General features: G+C 33.5%; 3 protein-coding genes across 10 annotated transcripts; 2 read left to right on the forward strand and 1 right to left on the reverse strand.

The window, feature by feature from the left end:
- The first annotated feature begins 216 nt into the window (after positions 1-216).
- On the forward strand, positions 217-12,248 carry LOC126771709 (protein smoothened). 5 transcript variants are annotated; one of them, XM_050491733.1, is made up of 11 exons: positions 217-281; positions 4,345-5,008; positions 5,461-5,674; positions 5,998-6,118; positions 6,205-6,283; positions 6,628-6,852; positions 7,716-7,917; positions 8,312-8,485; positions 8,992-9,195; positions 9,929-10,067; positions 10,160-12,248. In XM_050491733.1, the coding sequence occupies exons 2-11, from the start codon at positions 4,345-4,347 to the stop codon at positions 10,424-10,426; spliced, it is 2,289 nt and encodes a 762-aa protein (XP_050347690.1). In that variant the 5' UTR covers positions 217-281; the 3' UTR covers positions 10,427-12,248. The 5 variants fall into 5 exon arrangements, with proteins under 5 accessions (XP_050347690.1, XP_050347688.1, XP_050347687.1 ...); XM_050491731.1 differs by having other exon boundaries at positions 221-400; XM_050491730.1 differs by lacking the exon at positions 217-281 and adding an exon at positions 479-666.
- Positions 498-3,208, forward strand: LOC126771708 (pre-mRNA 3' end processing protein WDR33). The gene has a single exon (XM_050491729.1). The coding sequence runs from the start codon at positions 498-500 to the stop codon at positions 3,081-3,083; it is 2,586 nt and encodes an 861-aa protein (XP_050347686.1). The 3' UTR covers positions 3,084-3,208.
- Positions 12,249-12,919: 671 nt separating the features above from the next.
- On the reverse strand, positions 12,920-23,202 carry LOC126772021 (protein quick-to-court). 4 transcript variants are annotated; one of them, XM_050492197.1, is made up of 8 exons: positions 23,187-23,202; positions 22,403-22,505; positions 21,985-22,312; positions 17,257-17,525; positions 16,008-17,051; positions 15,793-15,894; positions 15,350-15,442; positions 12,920-14,300 (listed from the first exon to the last, which is right to left on the reverse strand). In XM_050492197.1, exons 4-8 carry the CDS (start codon positions 17,491-17,493, stop codon positions 14,097-14,099), a joined length of 1,680 nt encoding a protein of 559 aa, XP_050348154.1. In that variant the 5' UTR covers positions 17,494-17,525; positions 21,985-22,312; positions 22,403-22,505; positions 23,187-23,202; the 3' UTR covers positions 12,920-14,096. The 4 variants fall into 4 exon arrangements, with proteins under 4 accessions (XP_050348154.1, XP_050348155.1, XP_050348153.1 ...); XM_050492198.1 differs by lacking the exon at positions 23,187-23,202 and having other exon boundaries at positions 22,409-22,495; XM_050492196.1 differs by lacking the exon at positions 23,187-23,202 and having other exon boundaries at positions 21,985-22,495.
- Between the last annotated feature and the right edge of the window lie 211 nt (positions 23,203-23,413).

Raw genomic sequence — 23,413 nt, forward strand, 5'->3', positions numbered from 1 at the left:
CTTAATTATAATTGATTAATTAATAATTAATATATTAGTATTTAAAAAAAATATTTCAAACGAAAAAATAAAATGTCGAAGACTCGAGAATTATTGTTTGGTAGTTTGACTGGTAGCCGTTTTTGGTTTCCAACGACAATTTTCTATACACTAAAGAATATATTTAGTCTGTTGCTTGTTTATGTTATTTAATTCATTATACTCTATGGAAATAAACATGGCTGGCTTGGTTCGTTGGCTGTCTAACTTTCGGTAGCATTCCGCTATTCCTAATAGTTTAGGTTAGTTACATTGTGTTAATTTTCCAAATATTCTTTGATTAGTGTTTTAAGTTGTTTTTCTTTAAGTGTGGTTGTGAATCAAGCGTGTATAATGTCAAACCGTCTTCATTGAAAACAAGGTAAGAAATCATGATGCATACTTTGAGTGCTACTATTAAGATCATAGACGTAACTGTAATAAAAATATTTCTCTAATTAGGTATCGAAGTCTTAAACATGGATTTTGGACACCCTCCTCCGAATATGGGGATGCCTCCACCCGGCATGGGTGGCCCAATGGGCCCACCCGGTCGTAACAACATTCGCCATAATTTTAGACCTTTCAACTATCAAATGCGATTCCCGCCTCAGGGTCCCCTAAATATGACTCAAGACGACTTTGATGGTAAACGTTTACGTAAATCTGTAATGCGAAAAACGGTAGATTATAATTCTGCAATAATAAAGGCTTTAGAATGTCGTGTTTGGCAGCGAGACTGGCGGGACAGGCACGCGTTGCAACCAGATGCTATGTATACTCCTGACCTATTACCGCCACCTTCTTATCCTGATAACCCCATAAATGCTGTTACCACCCGTTTTGTTAAGACTGCTACGAATAAGATGAGATGTCCAATTTTTGCTGTGGCATGGACACCCGAGGGGCGCAGATTGATAACTGGAGCTTCATCTGGAGAATTTACTTTATGGAATGGATTGACATTTAATTTTGAAACTATTTTGCAAGCTCATGACTCACCAGTTCGGACAATGGTTTGGTCCCATGGTGAAGGTTGGATGGTTACTGGTGATCATTCCGGTTTTATCAAGTATTGGCAAAGTAACATGAACAATGTTAAAATGTATCAAGCTCATAAGGAAGCAGTAAGAGGCATAAGTTTTAGTCCCACTGATGCTAAAATAGTTACTTGTTCAGATGATGGCACATTGCGTATCTTTGATTTTTATAGATGTCAAGAAGAAAGAATATTAAGAGGACATGGAGCTGATGTCAAATGTGTACAATGGCACCCCACAAAAGCTCTTATTGTCTCTGGTAGCAAAGACAATCAGCAACCTATAAAATTGTGGGATCCTAAGTCAGGAACAGCTCTGTCAACTCTACATGCTCATAAATCTACAGTGATGGATTTAAAATGGAATGATAATGGTAACTGGCTTATAACTGCATCTCGTGATCACTTATTAAAGTTATTTGATATTCGTAAGCTTGGAACTGAACTACAAATATTTAGAGGTCACAAAAAAGAAGCATCTAGTGTCGTTTGGCACCCAAACCATGAGGGCTTGTTCTGTTCTGGAGGTTCTGATGGTTCAATATTATTTTGGAATGTGGGAACTGATAAAGAAGTGGGATGTATAGAAGGTGCTCATGAATCAATAGTTTGGACAATGGCATGGCATCCTCTTGGTCACATATTGTGTTCTGGGTCTAATGACCATACTTCTAAGTTTTGGACACGTAATCGGCCTGGAGATCAAATGAGGGACAAATATAATCTTAATACATTACCTCCAGGAGTGCAGGATGATCAAGATCTGGAAGAACCAGCTGCTATACCTGGAATGGGTCCTGAAGATAAAGTTGAAATATTCTCTTCTGACACTGATAAAGTGATTCCTGGTTTAGACTTGGACACTACATTTATTCCCATGGAATTTGAAAAGAAGGTGAAGAAAGTGCCTTACAGTAAACCAATTCCAAGAAATTTCCAAGCTCAATGGAATCATGGTCCAACAGCTGATGATGCAGCAACAGAAGCTTTAACACAAGCTTTAGTGGAATCTGTTGCTGGTGCTGTGCCCCTTCAACAGCTTAACCCTACAGCTATTTTTATTTATGGTAAACTAATTCCAGTAGAGCCAGGTTCAAAACTTGAAAAAGCTATATCAGAAGGACCAATATCATTGAAAAGATATATAGCTACAGGTGAAATTGAAGATTTAGAAGACATGATGCCACACTTGGAAGAGGATGCCGATGATGATAACTTTCCTCCATTTGAATATCCCACTCAAGAAAATAATGATGATGAAAATCAACCTGCAGATGAAGAAAATAAGGATAAGAATGATTATGAAAAAGAAGACTATTTTGATAATGAAATGGATACTAGTGAACAAAACGAAGAAGATTACAATAATTATGATAATGGGCCTGAAAGGAATAATATGATGCCAATGGGTCCAATGCCACCGATGGGTTTGTTAAGACCTCCAATTAATATGGGATCGATGAGACCACCTATGCCTCCTCATGGTCCTCCGATGCACTCAATGCATATGCCACCTCCAGGAATGCCACCAATGGGAGGTATGCCACCAATGGGTACCATGCCTCCAATGGGCAACATGCCACCTATGAATAATATGCCACCAATGGGCAATTTGAATCAACGTCCACCTTTCCCTGACAATGGATTTAATAAAGGGCACTATGAAAGTGGATATGACAGTAATCAATCATTTTCCCAAGAGAATGATGATTATAATGAGGATACATCTTATGAAAACAGTTATGAAGAGGAAAACTATAATGATAATGAAAATGGTGATAATGATAGTTATGGAAGGAACCAGAGATGGATTGGTGGCTTCAGGGGCAGAGGCCCAGACAGAGGACAGCTTAGAGGTAGAGGTCTTGATCGTGGAAGGGGACAAGATCGGGGCAGAGGTCGAGGAATGAATGGATTTGGTGGTCGCATAATTCGTAGAGGTGGTCCTCAACGTGGCACATCTTGGATTCGTCGAGGTGTTGGTGCCAATCGTCAGTTTAGAAGAGGAGGAAAACAACCTAACTAGGATTAAATCTCAAAATGCATGTTACGCTGACTTTTGAAAATTCATTTGAATGATAGGTAATGAGTGTTAAGTGTAAAAGATTAAAAGTGTTGGTGAATAAAAAGGTTGTACATAATTTTTATTTACAGCTTGTATTTTATTTCCATACGTTGAATAAAAAAAATATATATATATAAAAAAATTTAAAAAATTATTAGTTTTATCTACAGGTACCTTTTCTTTATATGGAGAAAGTGGTGAGTTCATTAGTTTCAATAATGGAATATTTTCAGATGTTGATACTTTTTTTATGTTATTTTTATTTTATAACAGGTAATGTCTGGGGTAAAGAGAAAACAAGTGCTGATGAAAAGGAGCAAATGTTAATGGTGTACATAGAAAACTCCGTAGTGGTCCTGCTCATCATTTGACATCAAATTTATAGTAAGAATTTGGTATTTTTTGTTACTGTCAATAAATAAAGATATTACACATAAAAAAAAATATACATATATTTTATAACTTCTAACATTTTGTTTATGTGGGATGAAATAAAGTGTTAAAATTAGTTATCTAAATAAATTATACAAAAAATATGTCCAAGGTCCAAGTTCCTTTTCAACCTAAAAGCCAGTGCAGTCCTTTTCTATGCATTATTTTCGATGTATAAAAATATATCAATTTATTTTATATTTTTTTTTACTGACATGTAAGTATTGTTAGGAAAATTAATACAAAAAAACATTAAAGCAAATTTTTATTTTTATTATTTTGTTTTTTTTTTTTTATATATATATAATATTAATAAAATTTAATAAAACTTGCATTAACAAATTAAATATATATATATACATATATATATGGTCTAGGATGCAAATGGTTATAGCGCGTTTAATTTATTTTCAATATGGGTTTTGGGAATTGTAAATAGTTTATTCATTATTTGGGTCGTAAAGTTTCGGTTTAGATGATTATCGTTGAATCAGTATTAATCTAATACAACAAAACCTAAGTTTTTGTACTGGCTTAATTTCCGTTCCTGCCCTTTCCATCCTTGGACTACAAAGTATACCTTGTGTTAAGTGGTTTTCAATTAATTTAACTAATTTTTGTAGAGGAATAAATTTATGAAATATTTCACACAGGGTTTCATTTGCTATCGCCCTTACCTACATAAATAAAGAAAAATTGAGAAATAAAATGTAGTTTAATTTTTTATTTTTTTTTTTCTCCCTAAACAACTTTTAAAAATTTGCAAGTGAACAAGTATCATTTGTTTCAGATGAACATCGCCCGATGGCTGTATTGGCTGGTATCGATTTCACTTTGCTGGGCGAGTCAGTACGACAACGGCGGTGATAAAAATGCTCTGACTACATCCGGCACCAGCGAAAATACTACCGTTCGTCTTGAAGCAATCGAAGGGACACCTAATTATAAGTTAATAAAATCAGAGAAGGGTACACAATGGTTTCCGGAAAGAGAGATAAAACTCAACAGCTGCGTGAGAAGAGCTCAGTGTGAACCTCTCAACAAAACAACATGCCTAGGAGTAAAGCTACCTTACAACAGAACTAGCGTCCGCCTCACGTTTTTCGACAATCAATACCAAATACAAAATCAGTTGGAATTGTACAGGGAACTGATAAATGTGCCAAAATGTTGGGCCGTCATACAACCCTTACTCTGTGCAACATTCATGCCGAATTGCGAAAGAATATTGGATCAAGATATGGTCCACTTACCTTCATATGAAATGTGTAAAATTACTATGGAACCGTGCTCTATTCTGTATAATACATCTTACTTTCCATCGTTCCTAAAATGCAACGCTACTTTGTTCCCACCCAAATGCGAGAATGCAGCTAGGGAGATGAAATTCAATACAACTGGGAAGTGCTTACCGCCCTTAATACATACGGACAAGAAATTGCATTTTTATGAAGGTAAATTTTTGAGTATTTTTTAACAAATAAAAATTTTTTGTAGTCTACAATCCGAAAGCTAAATTTAATCTGTGGTCAAATTGAAGCATAAAAAAGACGTCTTCCTAATTAAAAACAATTTTTTTTTTATTATTTCATGTTGAAAGGCCTCTGTTAAGATACAACATTGCCAGTTCCTATCACCAATAACAGTCTAACGTATGCTTGAAATTGATAAATATTTTGATAATTTGAGACATGCAACCATCGGTTATTTTATTTAATATCAAAAGATAAGCACATACCATACGAAAAAAAATTGTGATTCTTTGCTTGCGAGTTCGGTATTTCAGACAATAAGTCCCGACAGTAATCCCACGCTCCGAAGCTTTTTTATCTGACTAAGCCGCAAACGAGTCCCCAGTACTGTAAACGTGTATCGTGTGTATGAGTGAATGTCGGGCGGTGCGCAGGCGTGTCGGGCTGCGGGCTGCCGTGCCGCGACCCGCTGTACACGGAGGACGAGCACCAGCAGATCCACCGGCTGGTGGCGTGGGGCGCGGGCGCGTGCCTGGCGCTCAACCTGCTCACGGTGGGCACGTTCCTCATCGACTGGCGCAGCGCCAACAAGTACCCCGCGCTCGTCATCTTCTACATCAACGTCTGCTTCGCTGTCGCCTCCATGGGGTTCGTTTCGCTAAACACTTCCAGTGTAGTTAAGATTCCCACCCATCAGCCCTTCAAAGTCTCTAGAGTATTAAATGTTGTTTAAAAGGAAATATACAAACACTAATGTAAATTAATAATAAATCTTTACTTAAAAATTGCATACTTATTTAATACATTAATCTGATATTGATAATTAACTTTGCTGGCGGGTTTTAAGGGCGGCTTTTAAGGGGTTAATTGATAATAATTAATATATAAAATATATCTGGCTAATATTACATTCTGTAATATTTATATATACTACACAAGATTTTATAAACTTATTACTCTTTCTTCTTTAGATGGTTGGTGCAGTTCGGTGTAGGATCGAGAGATGACATAGTTTGTTCAAAGGATGGGACCCGAAGACAAGGTGAACCTTCAGCAGAAGAAAATTTATCTTGTGTCGTCGTTTTTGTTTTGGTAAGGTACCTTTATAACATGTATCGATATGAGATAAATTTATTTACAATAATATTTCTAGATACTGACCTTAATGTTATTTGCAGGTATATTATTTTATGATCGCAGCTTGTGTTTGGTTTGTGATATTCACCTACGCGTGGCACATGAGCTTTAGAGCACTGGGTGAGTTTCATTTGTTTAAATTGTTTCTTATTTATAATAATCAAAGCTAAACGAATAATAACTTAATCTTTGCACTATTCATAATATTGTCATAATTGTTTAAGTAAAATACAATAAAGCCAGTAAAATTGCTTTCACAAGTGACATAACGTCTTCTGAGCCCATGCTTGTCGTTGGTCCTTAACAATGGTTATAAGATTTTCTACAATGCCTTGGCAATGTCTATGGAAGGAGGTGACATATTTATCCCTTGCTTATAATGCAAAGAAAAATAGTTCTTTTGTAATGTGAAATAAATACATAACTTTCTACTACAAATTAATAGCTAATAAAATATTTTGCAGGTAAAATTCAAGACCGAATAGACAAGAAAGCAGCTTATTTTCACCTAGTGGCTTGGTCTTTGCCGCTCATCCTAACCATAACGACAATGGCCTTCGGTGAAGTTGATGGGAATAGTGTGACTGGAGTTTGCTTCGTTGGTTATGTCAACCATCCCATGAGAGCGGCTATGCTTTTGGCACCACTTTCCATTGTTCTGCTATTAGGAGGATATTTTTTACTCAGAGGTAAGTTTTATGTAAAGTATAATATCTAAGAATCAAACCAGGTGAAATCGGATGTTATAGATATAATATATATATATAGTGCGCCTACCTATTGTAGATCATGTGTACATATAAAATAGATTATTTAATATATTTTTTAATTTAGTTAAATAATTAAATATAAGCAAGCTCAATTAAAATAATTAATTTATTTGATATTTAAAATACTTACCTAATATTCTTAAAAAACAAAAATATAAAGATAATACAAAACGATATAAGGGCCAATAGCGTTTACGGTTTACGAACTGCACATAAGTCCCAGGTTCGAACTTTGGGCTATTGTCACAATTCTCGGCATAAGCTTTATGTTTAATTGGAGGAGTAAATTACTAAAATTTCTAATATTAGTAAATTCCTTAAAATGGGGATTACTATTATTCTAAAAAAATATACTATAATAATGTACACGAGGGAAGCCGTGGGTTGATAGCTAGTGGAAGCAACTCGAATGCACACAAACTCAATCACTGAACACACTCAAATCACACAGTGAAAAACACTGAAGTTTCACAGAAAAAAAAAATAGTTTTATTAGATTTTGATATATCTGCCGGCCTTCGCTAATTATTGAATTACTTATATTTGCTAACAATATTTAAAAGAAAAAACAATAAACTAAATAATAGAAAAACTATCAAGATTGCTTAGTCACAGCGACAGCGCTGTGCCGTAAACTCAGGATACCGATCGACTCGTCGTGCATAAATACCTAATTTTGTAAAATATAATTTTGTGATAGGCCTTTTAAAGTCTACAAAAGATTTTTTTAAGAAGTTATTATAGTGAAATGGGTAACTTTTAAATATATACTTTTCTTTCAGGTGTCTTCTCGTTGGTAGCCGTGCGTGTCTCCAGTAAGGACGTGATATCCACTCGGGCTGCAAATAAAATTCGTCAAACTATCACACGCTGCTCGCTCACCGCTGCTCTAGTTGCTGTCTTCATTTGCGTCACCTTCGCCTGCCACGTCTACGAGTTCCGTAACGCCGAGTCTTGGAAGGAAGCCTTTAAGAAAAATATCATGTAAGTTTTATATATTCTAAAAGTAATTTTGAGGAATATTTTGCTAGGAAACAATTGTTGAGATCAGTCGTCGATTTGTTCTGGTCGAAAGGCTAGTGTACTATTTTTTACTACCTTCAGCTATAACAACTATATTATTCAATAGTTATTTAAGAAAATAAATACTGTCATAAATATCTCATATTTTTAGTACTGGCACTCGTATGTTTAAATTTTAACTCCTACTAATTTATCTCATATAACTCAATTTTGCACGTCCATAATTCTAATCATCGATATTGAAGTAAAATGAAATTTAAGAAAAAAATGAGTATAATGTTTACGCACACGGCCAACGAGTGCAGTCATAGCGCCAAGCGCGCCGAGTGCGGTCGAGTACAGTGAGTGCCCGCAGCTGCCGGCTGGAGGCGCTCAAGGAGGGCGCGGCGCGCGAGTGCGGCGCGGGCGCGCGGCCGTCCGTGTCGGTGCTGCAGCTGCGCCTGCTGTGCTGCTTCGCGGCCGGCGCGCTCATGGCGTCGTGGACCTGGACGCCGGCCGCCGCCGCCGCCTGGCGCCGCTACATGGCCAAGTGAGTTCGGCTAATATTGGGTGTTCGTGCTCGCAACTGATTGACAATGTCAATGACAACAACAATAACAGCCTGTTAATGTCCCACTGACGGGCTAAGGCCTCCTCTCCCTTTTTGAGGAGAAGGTTTGGAGCTTATTCCACCACGCTGCTCCAATGCGGGTTGGTAGAATACACATGTGGCAGAATTTCAATGAAATTAGACACATGCAGGTTTCCTCACCGTCAAGCACGAGATGAATTATAATCACAAATTAAGCACATGAAAATTCAGTGGTGCTTGCCCGGGTTTGAACCTACGATCATCGGTTAAGATTCACGCGTTCCAACCACTAGGCCATGTGATTAATGTATTGATGTCAGGTTTTTTAAGCAAAACTGTAATCTTTGCATTATAAATTTAATTAAATTTACCTCCTATTTAATCAATACGATATTAATATAAAGATTTAGCAATGATAAGTCAATATAAACAAAAATATTTAAAATAATTCTTATACTTAACAGAAAATGCGGGTGCTCAGTAGAAGCGGACATGACTCGCCGCGCCCGCAAGCACGAGCTGATCGCGCGCGCATACAAACGCCGCAACGAGTTTATAACGCGCGGGCGACTGTCCATCTCGCTGGGCGGCTCGCGACAGGATCCCGTGGGCTTCTGTCTGGACAACACCTCGCCCATTGACTACCCCGACGATGGCAAACACGAAAGGTATTGATTATTATACATTTATATGTATCTACTAAAACGTTCAATATATTATCGTAAGTCATAACTCGCAACATCTTTTTTCATTCCATCGGAATAAAAATACATTCTAAATCAGTTTTTGTATAATGATTAAATATATGTGTAGGTTATCTTACTCGGCACTATTTCTTTACTATTTGTCTCTTGACTTCTAAAATTTATTTAGCCACTAGACTATTTAATCATTTATCGGTGCAATAGTGAAACTACTCTCAGCAGTTCATAGTATCCCATATAGGTCCACGTTTTGTTGCCATTCTAAAGTTGTGGTACAAAAACGTTTGAAAATTATTTCCGATATTAGAAACCGTGGCTTAAATTGAAGCAATGTATTTCTAATTGATTATGTAATGCGCTTATTAATTCAAACTTTTTGTAACTATTCAACTTATTGTATATGAGTACCATTTACGATACGTCTATGAATTTAATATAATATTATCATAAGTTAATAGTAGTTTTTTATATCCATAATAAGTAAATAACTAATTTGTTTGAAATAAAGTATATAAAGTATTATATCGCGTCTCGTAGAAGCGAACTGTCAAGTTAGAAAGTATATTACTATTTTCCCATTCAACTATTCATACAACTGACAGAAGCGAAAACGACAGGGGCTTAAGTAATTTGAATCGAAATAGCGATCGAAGCTCGTAAACAAAGACCGAGACAGAAGGGTTTATCGATGTAACAGCGCATGTTGGTTGCGCAGCGGCGAGCTGTCGTCGTCGTGGGCCGCCAACCTGCCGCGCTTCGTGCGGCGCCGCGACGCGCTCGTGCTGCCCGCGCACCACCACTCGCTCAGCTCCACGCCCGACCGCCGCAACTCGCAGGTACGCCCCCCTACTACGCAACAATACACTACTGACTAAACATTCGTATGTCTATTTCTAAATATGAATATTTTTTTAATCTATTTTTCTAGGACTCGCAGATAAGCATCAGCTTACGCCACGTCTCGGTCGAATCCCGTCGAAACTCCCTCGACAGCCAACTCTCGGTGAAAATAGCCGAAATGAAAACCAAAGTTGGCCGTCGACGCCCAAAACACAGTAAGGCTAAACGAAAGCGGGCATCCGTCCGCAAGGAGAGCACTCCGTCCATCGAGAGCCAGATAAGTCGGTATTGGTTGCAAGCTGTTGCGGCTAATAATGACCCTTCTCGCGAAGAAGTCAAGTTCAGCTTCGATTGACTATAAAGTTATTTTGAACGATGATATTATACATCTAGACACATTAAGTTTTCAAACAATACGGCAATGATACATAATATTGATGTATGATACATATTTTTTACACAAGATATAACCTATATAATTGAGTCTCAATATATTTACCGTCTTATTGCTTAAAAATAAGATACGTAAGCGTTTTTTCTCCTCATAAATGACATAAGAAATAACTATTTCTTTGAATAATAGGGTTGTAACATTTTGATGACTAAAAAATAAAAGGATACCTGCTCGTCTTTCTTCGGATAGCTAATTGAGTGCTTAGAAAGTATCTGAAAATAACATTGGTTTAAGAAATAACTCATCAAAATAATTAAAATATCTATCTATAGCCTATTCCAACCACAAGAGGAGTAAACCCAAATAAACAACTTGCCACCGAATTGACGCGATATCATTTTTCGAGATCTTGAATAATCTATGATATTCACTATGGATTCGCGAAAAAATTGCGTTTTTAATGTCCGCGAACTTGTAATCAGAACGAAAGTTAAATTAATGTGGTTATAAGTAGTTAAGTGGACTATTCCACTAACACTAGTGTTGTATTGTTAAATTAATCAAGAACTGTTTGCAGTGCATAATACAGCAGAACAATTATCAAATCGCATGCAATTTGTAAATCTACAGTTTGTTTACCTTTACTCCTATTTCGATTGGAATAGGTATATGTATATATTTAAAAACTATGTATGATTCATAATAACTTCAACTTATTGAATATAGTTTTTCTTTGAAGAGTAAGAACGTGGATACATATTATGAACCAGTGCTACTAAAAAGTTGTGATGCATTTGCAGTGAATAGATTTTTTATATGATTAAAAAGAAACACTGACATATCATTTTTATACTGATCTCGATTTTTGACAACTCCTGTATTTACTTTCAAAAATAATATAAGGAATTGGTAATAAATAAAATGAAAACGTACCTTTAAATATATGCAGTGCTGCTATTTTTCGAACATGATGTTGATTTTTACAATTAAATATAATATTTTTTACAATTAAATAGTATATAAGGCAATAACAGTTCAAATGTGAATTTGTATTAATCCAAAGGTTATACAGTAGATGATTTTTTTTAATTAAGTATGTTTACATTATGTCACTTGTAATTTTAGTTTGATCTGATGATTTATTGATTAAAATTAATGTAAATTAAATATACTTTATTATTAAATAAGACTGATTGGAATCTCTTAAAAAACAGCTAACTAGGTTTTTGGCATTCTTGCATTTATTTCGCCGTCGATTTTACAATGACTTTTGCACCGGTATTAAGATTAAAGGAAATATTGTCTATTAGTAATGACATCGTATATGTAATAATTAAAATCCATGACATTGTTATTTAGTAAAAAACTTGTATTAGTAGTGTTACGAATTTGTGCCATATATTTGGTTCGTCGATTTAAGATTCAAAGTTAAAAAATAAACAATATATTAATTTGTATCAATTATACAATGTTACAATAATTGTTCATATTGGATAAGCATGTGTAACTTTATAATTTCAACTGTACAAAATATGGTTGTGAATATACATTTTATATCATCTATTGTGATGAGGCTAAGTGGCAGATATTTTAAACGTGTGCTAATTCGCCATTTGTAACCTGTCAAGATTACAAAAATATCAGTTCTTCCGCAATTTTTAATAATAAGCAGAAATAATAATATTGTGTAAGTCTGTGCTAGCTTTAAATATAATTTTATGTGCGTATGTTTTTACCAATCATTTACATTTATTTAAGTTTAATAAAATATTTCTAAGATAAACAATTGATTTTCATTTAACATTTAATTTCGAATTTGTCTGCCCTTTTCGTAATGGCTTATAAAGCCACGGGATGCGAAGGCGGGCCAATAAGCAATTCGGAGTCTGGAAGTTGGCAGTGTTGACAATTCCGTGCCCCGGAAAGCACGTAAAGCCTTGTCTTGCGCCGTCTGAACTCCTTCCGGGTTTTTCGAAATCAAATAAAGAAAAAAACCGGTCAAGTCCGAGTCAGACTTGCGCACTGAGGGTTCCGTATCACCACACAATACTGAAAGATTTACCAGTTTATTTTAAGATTTCATAGACCAGTACCATATAGGTTTTAATTCTTAGTGAATGTATGGGAAATGCGTCAAAAACGGCCTTATCTTTTGATTGCGTAGACTTAAGAGGGTTGATTTTTTTCACAACTCCCAAAGGACCGCAGACCTGAGTATTTGGTATTAATTTCAACTTAACACCTCATCGCGTTCCTGAGAAAAATGGTCTTGACAGACAGATAGACGAACGGACAATGAAGTGATCTTATAAATAAATGTATAAAGGTTCCTTTTTACTTTAGAAGTACGAAACTCAAAAAAGGAATAAGTTGGTTAGTCTTTGATAAATTAATTAATCAAACTCAATCACATTGATCAGACATATATTATATGCACTATTTAATAAAAACACATTATGGATTCACTGTTTATTTAAAACAAAGAATTATAGCTGTCAGTGAAAATGTCACACTTAATTCTTATGAATATAGTACCTATACGGTTACCAGGTACGCAATAAAACATTAAATTATGCAATAAAAGATGCAAAATCACAAATGTCCATCCACTATAATATAAATAAGATTACTTATATTCTCATCAATTTGACATGCTCAGAAAAGGTAGAAAATAAAGATGGATGTGGCAAATGGTGACCATGATCGATTTACTTTATGTTGCTTAAGTAATAGCTTTATTACTAGCCATACAAAACAACTACACTCCGAACATTCGCTATGTTTGCCTTAAAGTAAAATAAGTTAATGTTTCCTATCTAGTAATACATTTCTGTGAATTTCAAATTGAAAAGAGTATTATGCTGATATTATTTTAACAAAATAAGATCCCACTAGAATGGAATAGCGATTAAGTAAGGCTTTATTATGCAACAATATATTATATAAATATTCTAATCACAGACGTAGCTTTTAAGGAGGCAAGAAAACATCGATAAAGCTGAAAATTTTATCAGGAAACTAGCTATAGAAGGTTAATTTTATTGTAACGCAATGTATGTAAGGACAGGTGACGTTTTTTAGATTTCTCTACAGTTTGTGAAACATAAAATTAACCTTCCAAGTTATTTTTTTTTAAATTACGCTGTAATTTAAAAATAAAATTGTATATAAAAACAAAATAAAAGTATATAACATGCGAAAAAACAAAAACAATGTAAAAGGAAAAAAAACATAGAAATTATAACACTTAAAATAATTGTCATTCTCTACTAAGCTTCACTGTACACTTATAAATAAAGGACAAATTGCACAATAAAAATGAAGGAATGCTTTTCTTTGGCGCTTAAAAATTATTTAAAAAAAAATCACAACTTTATCTGCGAAATAACAAATTCGATTTAATATGCCTAGCCATATCCCTAGTAAAAATGAAGTAGTAAACGATTACCACAGTGAAATGATATAAGGAAATATAATATGTATATGTATTACCTTATTAGTAACGTAAAATAATGTGCAGCCAATTGTAATTAATGTATAATCTATCTAGTCTCGGAGGACATGCAACAATTATATCTAACTAAGTGGCAAACAATTAACTATATAAAATCTATCACACATTTGCAGCAGTCTACGTCGTTCTTGCTTTGCGTATATTTTTCTTTTCAGCTTCGGTGAACCCTAGTATGTTTTCTATAGCATTTAAATGTCCTTGGTGATTCTCCGGGTCCGTGAGGAAATAATAAATGGCCGATTTCAGAAACTGTAATGTCACCTCAGGGTCTACGTTCATCTTGGTGCCTTTCTGGGACTCTACAATGCGACGATACATTGCCTGCAATAGATTATAAGCATTTTAGTAATTGATCACATCTGATAGACATACATAAAATATATGGAACTATCTACATTTAAAAATAACTAGAAACCAAATTATAATAACTAAATACGTCTAAATATCTAAAACACAAAACAAAATTAAATTGCTCAAGTATAAGAAAAATAGAATTTAATCATTTTTAAGTTTTATTTCAAGTGCCTTAAAATTTATTGATAAAATTATCACGAGTGTTACTAATAAATATTAACGTCGCAATCATGTGATTATTTTTTATATTCAATATATAAAAGCGACATTGTAATAAGGACTTTAGTTAAAGTTTTTTTATTATTGGTAAAGTTGCCTTCAAGAACACTTGAATTGTATAGCAGTAAGTGAAACATTCCAACTTGTTTTGTTTATATAAGTTGTTTATTTTGTTACAAATTAAAGCTACTTTATTATTAAAGTATAATACTGTTTAAACTTATATAATATACCTTTCTCCTCATATATTTTACCAAGTACTTCCACCAAATAACCAAAAGAGGCTGTTTCAAAATATAGCATGCAAAGCTTAATAAGCATAGGTTAGGTTTTGGTTTAATAATTTTGTTAACAACTAGCACTAGGGGTTAAATACGTAGGGTTAGGATTACATATAACAATATTCGCAACATAAATAGCCACTGAATATTCCGTTCAAATTTACATCAAGATATTAAACAAAATAACATAAATAACCTAGATATACTGAGACCTGAAAGCTACGAGGACATATTGCATGAGAATACAATTGATAAATGGTGGGTGATATGTTTTGTCTCATTTTTTGATATGGCAATCAAGTGACATTTATACATAAAAAGATTGAAAATAAGTGCTTATTTTTTTAAATTGCCAGTAACATGCATTACATCCTACACGGTCTAGATTTACTTCAATGGATATATTAATACAACAGTATGTAAAGGTAAAGAACTGTGACCTGTGCAATAAAGCAAGGTGTAAAAATTTTTTAAACATTATTAATATGACTAGTCTGTTCTTTGCAGTACTCCAACCTTTCGAGCTCCTAGGACCCATAAAGAAACAGCCTCCTTTGCACTTAGAAGTACTTGTGACTTTGTCGTTCTGTCCTCTGTGAATGCAGTGTCCTGTAATTCACTACATGTTAAAGCAGTTCTTGTTATTTGCTACTACTTGCACACTCTACACAAACGGTGTACAACACTGTGGTTTATTAGTTCATAAATTCATCGAAAAATTTAATAAACAAATTTATAAAGATAAAATCAAAAACCACTAAGAAAATGTTAGCATTTTAAATAGAAGGAAACAGACAGAAAAATTTATATTTCTAATTCAATAATTATGGGCTTTATTAAGAATATAGGATTCAGGAATTATGAATTTGGAATATGCCTAATGAGTCAGTTAGCAAGGGCATCTACATATCATATTATTTAGAGCAATATTCATAAGTAAAGCATTATCGTATACTCACTCGGACGTTTTCAAGCTCAGTCTGAGTAATTTGCAACTGTTCCAACAGCTCTTCAACTGAAACTCTGTTCAACTGGCTAGTACTGGGTTCTGGTTCACTTTCCTAGAAAAATTTTTTTTATAGAAATTTACAAAAGTCTACAAATATTTGCTTTTTTTACTAACTACTACTTCCAAATATGTAATAAAAACAATATTGCACAGAAGATATTTTACCTTATCCAACTCATATTTGGCAGCTTCTCTACCCTTATCGTACATTTGCAAATAAATTGAACGATGTCGGCTTTCTTCATCTTGTAACTGTTTGCTTGCTTCCTCCAGCTGCTTCTCCAAAACATGTATTCTTTCCTTAGCTTGTTCATAGTTTGGCAACAATTCACAGTACCGTGTATTAACATCTGCTAGTTTTTGAAGTAAAGCCTCAACTTTGTCATTGTGGGCTTTTTTCATTTCTTGCGTCTCACCCACATGGGCTCTCATAACATCTTCTATTTTCTTGTCGTAATAAGCTATCAAATTGCGGCGTTCTTCATCACTGTCAGATATTTCTGTCATGCATGATGCATCATGGGTCAACATATGAACTGATTCCTTTGAATGTAAGGAGGAATTTGTGAGATCATCAAAATGTCCTGAATCAGTAAAAGATCCTTGCATTTCATTGCGACACCGAGTTGGTGTTTGCCCTTTAAATAAAGGGCTGTCAATAATATCAAAGGATCTATGACTTTCCTTGCACTTAATACTGTCTTCTTCAATAGATGCTTCGCCATGGTTTTCCCTTACTGTAACAATCTCACTAGAGTTTGACTTTTCATCCGGTGAGAATATTGAAGCTTTGTATAGACGTAACTCAACAACTTCTTTTGTAAGCTGAAATATTTCACTGTCTTTCTTTTCTAAGTCTTTCTTGGCTTGGCTTAAAAGGTTTTTAAGGCGACGAATTTGCTTTTGAGCTCGTTGAGTCGGTGTTAAATATTCCTCTCCTGCAAGGCCCGCATGAGAGGAACAATGCAAAACATATCGCATTGACCTGCCACTGAAAGTTGTACCATTGAATGGTGCATATCCAGCGTCGATTGATGCAGCGGTGGCTGCACTCCCATAACTGTGCAACGATTCATCATCAGGCAAATCTTCCGGAGATCCAGGTGGGGTTTGGGCAGAATCTGTCATACTCAGATTTCTGTCTATGCAAGGCTCTTGTATTTTCAAACAGGATTTCTTTGGTTTGTTTTGTATGTTTGAATTAAATGACTAAAAAGACAACAATAGAATTATTTTAAAATGGTTTAATTTTAAATGCAAAAAAATATGCAAATTTAAAAGTCAAATATTACATCAATAATTTGCCTAACGACGGTAAGTGTTAAAAGCGAGCTGCAGAGCCAATTTGCATTGGCTACTGCAGCTCGCATTCTCTATTGGCTTCAACGTGGATTATTATAAAAGTATAACATACTTGACTGCGTGGGCGATGGCTTGGCTCTGGAAGACGAGAGCCATCGCTTCGTTGTTTCTGGTGTGTATTTTCCGTGATTATTGGAATATATTTCCTAGTTGTTAAAGGCGATCGCTGCACCATTTTTTCACCGCGCAGTCGCAGTGAGGAAGAGCGACGGAAATTTCCTGTGACATTTCCTGCGCAGTAGTGTTCGTCTTGAAACTCGGCGAGTCTTCTACCATAATTTTTATTCATTTTATATAATTAATTTACATTGACGTAGCGTTCTGCAAAATTAAACAGATGGCAGAAATTGAAATTTGGATCATTCAAACATCACAACAAACTTTCACAGATAATAAATAATTAAAACAGATGCTTTAACTTCTAGTTAATTTAGAATAAAAAACACATTTAAAAATATATTAATAACTTTCATTTATAGTATTAATATGTATGTTTTAGGTATTAATATATAAGTTCACAAATATACTTTGGATAACAAAATATCGTAGGTTTCAATATTTTGTTTCAATCATTTAAGAATAGCATTCATACTATATTATGCAATTTTGTAGAGGTAAGTAATAAAATCAATATAGGTTGATGACCGTATAAATGCTAAAGTATGAAGCTATGTCTGAAAAAAAATCTACTTATGTTATCACTGTAATATTATATGAGTAATATTTCTCGGGAACGTCTCGTTGATTTAGTAACTACTCTAGAGCCCTAGGTTTTGGGTTCATATCACGGGTCAGGTCAATTAAAAGCTATAGAGTATTTTGAGTTATGGAGAGAAAGAAAAACTGGAGATAGCAGGTAACCATTCTCGTGTCCCGAAAAGCGTGTATAGCCGCTGGTTTTGTACCTGTTCTATGTCGTGGCGGACTGCCGATGCATAGGATTATGATAGTGGGAGAATAGATATTGGGGTCATCATGGTGCGTGCTATTGTTTTGCAAACAATAATAAATTATAGTACGTAATATTTCCTACGCAGTTGGAAATTCGCCTTAAGATCAGCCACCGTGTCCAAAACAAGGTCAGAACTTCACATTTTATTCTTTTCTTATCATAATATTTATTATTATAGTTATGGTGAACATATATTTATGTATTTTAATAGAATATATAAATTAGAATAAATGAGGTTTTTAAAATGTAATAAATATTTTTAACATTAATATTTTTTGAAATTATTCAAGTGGTAAACTTTACAATAAAGCGCTTATCAATCGTCAATATTTTAACTCTATCACCGTTTCGGAAAGCAGCGTCTAGCGAGAATAAACGACAAGAAACTCGCGTAGTTTCTCTTTTAAATAAATCACAATTACAATGTGATTATTATTCACAATAATAATTATTTTTGATCAGTCTGCGTTGGAACCTTTTAAGCTTGTTAATTCCATATATCTTTATTCAAAGAGTATTATTCTAAGGAGTTCACATTTATTGACTGATTTAATGAGATTTCTCAATTTATTAAATAGTTAATTATTAAATATCCGTTGCTCAAAAATGTTCTCGGTAGGTTACCTTATGCAAGCGGAAAGCAAGGGTTGCGAGTTTGTCTTTATTTCTAATGTTAATTGCATGTATGTAGGTAGGTACCTTGTTTTTTATCGCTGGAAAAATGCGTTACGTTTTTCCCCCACTGTTGCCGTGGGGGAAAAACGTAACCCATACCCCCCGTATGTGGGGCTCGCCGGTGTCTAAGGCGCCGAGTGCGCCCCGAACATCGGAATACCTACTAAAAAACCAGCGGTACCTTTTCCGTCTTAACGAGGAGCGCCACGGGAACGCTTTCGCATGCCACCGTGACGCTCTGTCGATATAGGTACACCTATATCAGCGTGTAGTATACGAAGTTCCTAACTTAACGTCATAAACGAGAATATCCTATTGGATAAAGTTACTTGCATTCTTTACTAACATTTGATTATTGCAAATATCAAAAAAGAGATTATTTAATATAAATTAAAATACGGTTTATTACGGTTTAATAAAAGTGTTTTCAATTATCGGTAAAAGTTATTGAATTATTCTGATTTCATTTAAACTTTAGGTATATGTTTTGCTCGTTTTACGAAAGCCAAGAAAGCTAAAGGATTTATTGAATGCGTGTCTTGAACGGTTATTTCTGTACTCATCTATGTAAAATGAACCAAACTTAATTTTGTCGACAAGCTAAAATATTAACGACATTGTCCACGCGAACAAGATATAAATAAAGATACATGCACTAAGAATAAAGCCAAAAACAATTCAAAACTTTTGCTTATAACAAAAAAAAAATGTAGAGGATCTAAATTTTGTTGTGTCTATTAACAAATCATTGTAATCTATGAAACAACCGTTATCCTGGTATCTAAGTAATATAATTTAAATTCCAACTCCGTAAGTTACAAGCTCATTACAACACTTAATTATGTTGCAAAATCCGCTAAGAAATATTTCTCAGAGAATAACGCAAGAATGAACAATCGACTTCACAACACGAATTTTGTAAAAAAGAACAATCGTCGCTTTTTACACATTGAAACTCAATAGTAACTTCGGAATTTATATGTTAATAATTTATAGTAATTTAGAGTAGTCATATAATAGTAATGTTACATAAAAAAGTGATTTATAATATTTATGAAATTTTACTACAAATATACTATATACTTTATACAGGTTCTATATATAAATAATGAAATAGTTTGATAGAAGGTCAAAACATTCATAATGCCAAATTTTTTAACTAACACCCAATATAATTGTTTTGAATTAAATGTTGCCAATAAAGAGTTATGTAAGTATACATTCTTCTGACTTTCCGTGGTCAATATATTAAACAAGTAATGTACCAACCTATTTCTCTACATTAAGCATACTAATGTAAGTGCTTTAATATTAATCGAGTAGCTGCTGTTTGTTTCAGCGTAAAATTCGATTTTAACGTACATAATGTTTTTAAAGTTATTTGCGAGTTCGAGCATTATTTAAGACAAACAAACGGACAAAAATAAAAAACAATTTTTTTTTTGTTTTGGTAACTCGCCTGGTGAAATCACATAGATTGTATTTTTTATAGCTTCAATGCTATTCCGTCAAATTTTATTTCGTGAACTAATTAATTATTAGGTACTTGCGTTATCTATTTACAAGTACCGAATCGTGCGTATCGGTATTCAGTTTCAGGTTTGTTGCTGTAAATTTATATTGCATCGCTATAATAGTAGCTACAGGCTACCTATCGATTTGTACAATAAATTCATAAGGTGATCGGATTCGCGTACTGAGATTTGCGTATAACGTTTAACAATAAAATTTATCATTCGATAAGGCTTACGGTAAGAGTTCGCTGTTAAAATAATAAGCGATAAAAATGATTATTGAGATAATAAGAATTGCCAAAAACATTTTATAATTGAGCCGTAAATCGATAGAATTACTCAATTGAAGTTAAGTTATAATTAGTAATAACGATTGTTTATAACAAATATTAAATCACTATTAATAATAATTTGAAACCGTACCGGATACCACATTTAATAATAACCAATATTGAAATATAATAATTTAATTACATTTTAAATCATATTTTTTATTAATAGTAGCGGAAATTAAACCACTAAAGTGCATATCATGCTCTATCATTATTACATGTTAAATAGAAATCGTACGTGTGCATATACTGGCGTACAATTATTAAATATATAAATATAAATATATATATATATATTTGTATACGTATTAAAAGACTAGCCGGCCTTATTAGGTCATAAAATATTTTTTGAAAACATTAACACAATATAAAAAAAATCTCTCGATACAAAAGTCTGTCAGTCGGATATGGCTCAAAAACCACCAGAGCTCTGAGTTCCAGACTATTATATTATAATTCAAAGTTATATAATTTTCTTATCGTATTATTTTACTCCATATAGAAGTTATTTTTAACTAAATAAATCTGATAACATAATCAATCATGACATGGCATTACTAGTTTTGGTGCCATTAATTATATATACAAATATTACTTATGGAGAGCTGTATACATAAACTCTACTCTATATATACGTAATATGATGAGCATTTGCAAGCGCACTTATTATGGATATAAATTAATGTCGGTGTATATAGAATGTACAGTACTTAATGAAGTTAGAACAATTACTGATAATTTAATTAAACATAATTTTGCTGCTTCAAGGTTATTAATTCCAACAAAATTAGTTGCAAAAAGTTATCTCTACGAAAAGACCTTAAAATTAGTATCTGGCCTCTTGTTGCAAACTTTAAAAATGAGTTCTTGTAAGCATTACTTAATTTAAGTTACTATAATAATAACTATTAATGCAACTTTAAAATGATAACTTCGAAATACCATGAAACATATATACGTAAGTTGTTGAAAATAGTTTTTAAATAAATTTAAGTATATTTTGCTGTTGTTATACTTATATATATATATATATATATATATATATATATATATATATATATATATATATTATTTTATACAGTTTTATGAAAATTAATTATGAATGAGTCCTTAGGATTGTTTACTCCTGAAACTATAAAATATTTAATAAAAATCAGCATCGTGAAGGAATTTTTACTTAATTTTTAATTGTCGGTTGAAATTAAGATTCATATTTATTTAAATATAAATGATTGCATTTTATATTAAGCTGTACATAAAAGCAAGAAACCGTCGAAAAAGATTAAAATAATGCTGAGTATACTTACTATGTTTATGACTTGCGCGAGTATTTCCAATATCCATTTAGATCAGCGAAAACTTTTGTCGAAACATCAGTATCACATAACATCACAAGAATTAAAATCGTATTTCGTATTAGTCGTTCGCACCGTTATATCTTCGATAGGGTAACTCAATTTTAACAACCCAGCCCTCGCAAATTACATAGAGTAAACCATCCACGTTAACTTTTACGCTAAGAATGTTGCGGTAAGTTGCTGGAGCGCGGTGCTTGGTCAATGTTTATTCACGCTAGTTGGTGCCGTCGCTAACGCCCCTTCGTAGCTACGACGGCGCAACTGCACAAGTTGATCGCTTCGAAAAAAGTGAACACCATTGTTAAGTATATCAATAAACCCAATATTACGCAGTATATCACGTTACAGTTGTGTAATAAAACAATACCTATACCTCCGAAAGTTACGTTAGCAAATCGAATCGACGCGGAATTGACTCTAGCTGGCGAAGTAGCGCAGTGAGCGGTCGAGGAGAAGGTTCATATCGCCATCTAGTGTCGAACGTAAAAAAATTGGTTTCCAAACTTTTTGTAAAATCACAATCAAAATTAAATCTTAACCGAAGATCGAAAGTAAATTATTTTTTCGTAATAACGTGAATTTCCGTAGAGTCAGCGGCCCATAGTTAGTTTTCGTCGGTTTAGGTAATATCAGTTACAAACATGGTAAATGAATAGCATCAAGCTGGTATTGTTTGGCAACAATCAGCCAATAGAAATTCACTACTTGGTTGCAATGCGGATGAAAATGGCGGCAGCTGTTTTTTCCACTAACTACAATTATTACGACATAGTCTGATAACGATGAAAATACGTTTAATAATGGTAGTCAATTCTGTTAGATTTTCTAAATTTAATTACTATCAGAAAGTTAAATTCTTATCAACTTAGCATATAGCGTAATAAATGAATTAGGTTATCTAATATTATAGTCTGCTCAAAGTCTATACGGATTCGCCTGATGGTTTTAAAAATGAAATACATATGAAATGGATGAAGTTTTTTTGTACCAATTAAAATTCTTTAAATAAAATATTGCTTTGTTCATTAAGTAAATCGAATGCAATTACTATTACGTATTAGGTATCTAATTAACACACTTCATTTGTAATAACTTTAAACACGTATATACTTATTAGTCTATACTTTTCTAACGTGAAGCAAAACACTTACGCAAACTTTTAGTTTTTACTCTATCAATCAATTCTAATATCTCACGCCTAAGTAAAATAGTTTCGTGTGTTGTTAAAATCTTATCGTTGTTTTATCGCTTTTTATGGTTTGCCCACATTGTTTCCTATACAATAACAAGTTATAGCACTATATGCATTTAGTTTGATTTTTTAAAAATTAGTCAATATTGTCATATGTAATAAAAAGACCGTATTCAAGGTAATTCA

This window comes from Nymphalis io, chromosome 11 (assembly GCF_905147045.1).
Source record: "Nymphalis io chromosome 11, ilAglIoxx1.1, whole genome shotgun sequence".
Classification (NCBI taxonomy): Eukaryota; Metazoa; Arthropoda; class Insecta; order Lepidoptera; family Nymphalidae; genus Nymphalis; species Nymphalis io.

Bases quoted from the DNA above. Each gene is read 5' to 3' on its own strand.
- LOC126771708 (XM_050491729.1), top strand. From the start codon at position 498: ATGGATTTTGGACACCCTCCTCCGAATATGGGGATGCCTCCACCCGGC.
- LOC126771709 (XM_050491730.1), top strand. The intron at 6,284-6,627 runs GTGAGTTTCATT...AATATTTTGCAG, and splicing joins CATGAGCTTTAGAGCACTGG to GTAAAATTCAAGACCGAATA. The intron at 10,068-10,159 runs GTACGCCCCCCT...CTATTTTTCTAG, and splicing joins CCGACCGCCGCAACTCGCAG to GACTCGCAGATAAGCATCAG.
- LOC126772021 (XM_050492197.1), bottom strand. From the start codon at position 17,493: ATGAATAAAAATTATGGTAGAAGACTCGCCGAGTTTCAAGACGAACAC. The intron at 15,443-15,792 runs GTGAGTATACGA...AGTGAATTACAG, and splicing joins CTGAGCTTGAAAACGTCCGA to GACACTGCATTCACAGAGGA. The intron at 14,301-15,349 runs GTTGGAGTACTG...AATCTATTGCAG, and splicing joins GGGTCCTAGGAGCTCGAAAG to GCAATGTATCGTCGCATTGT.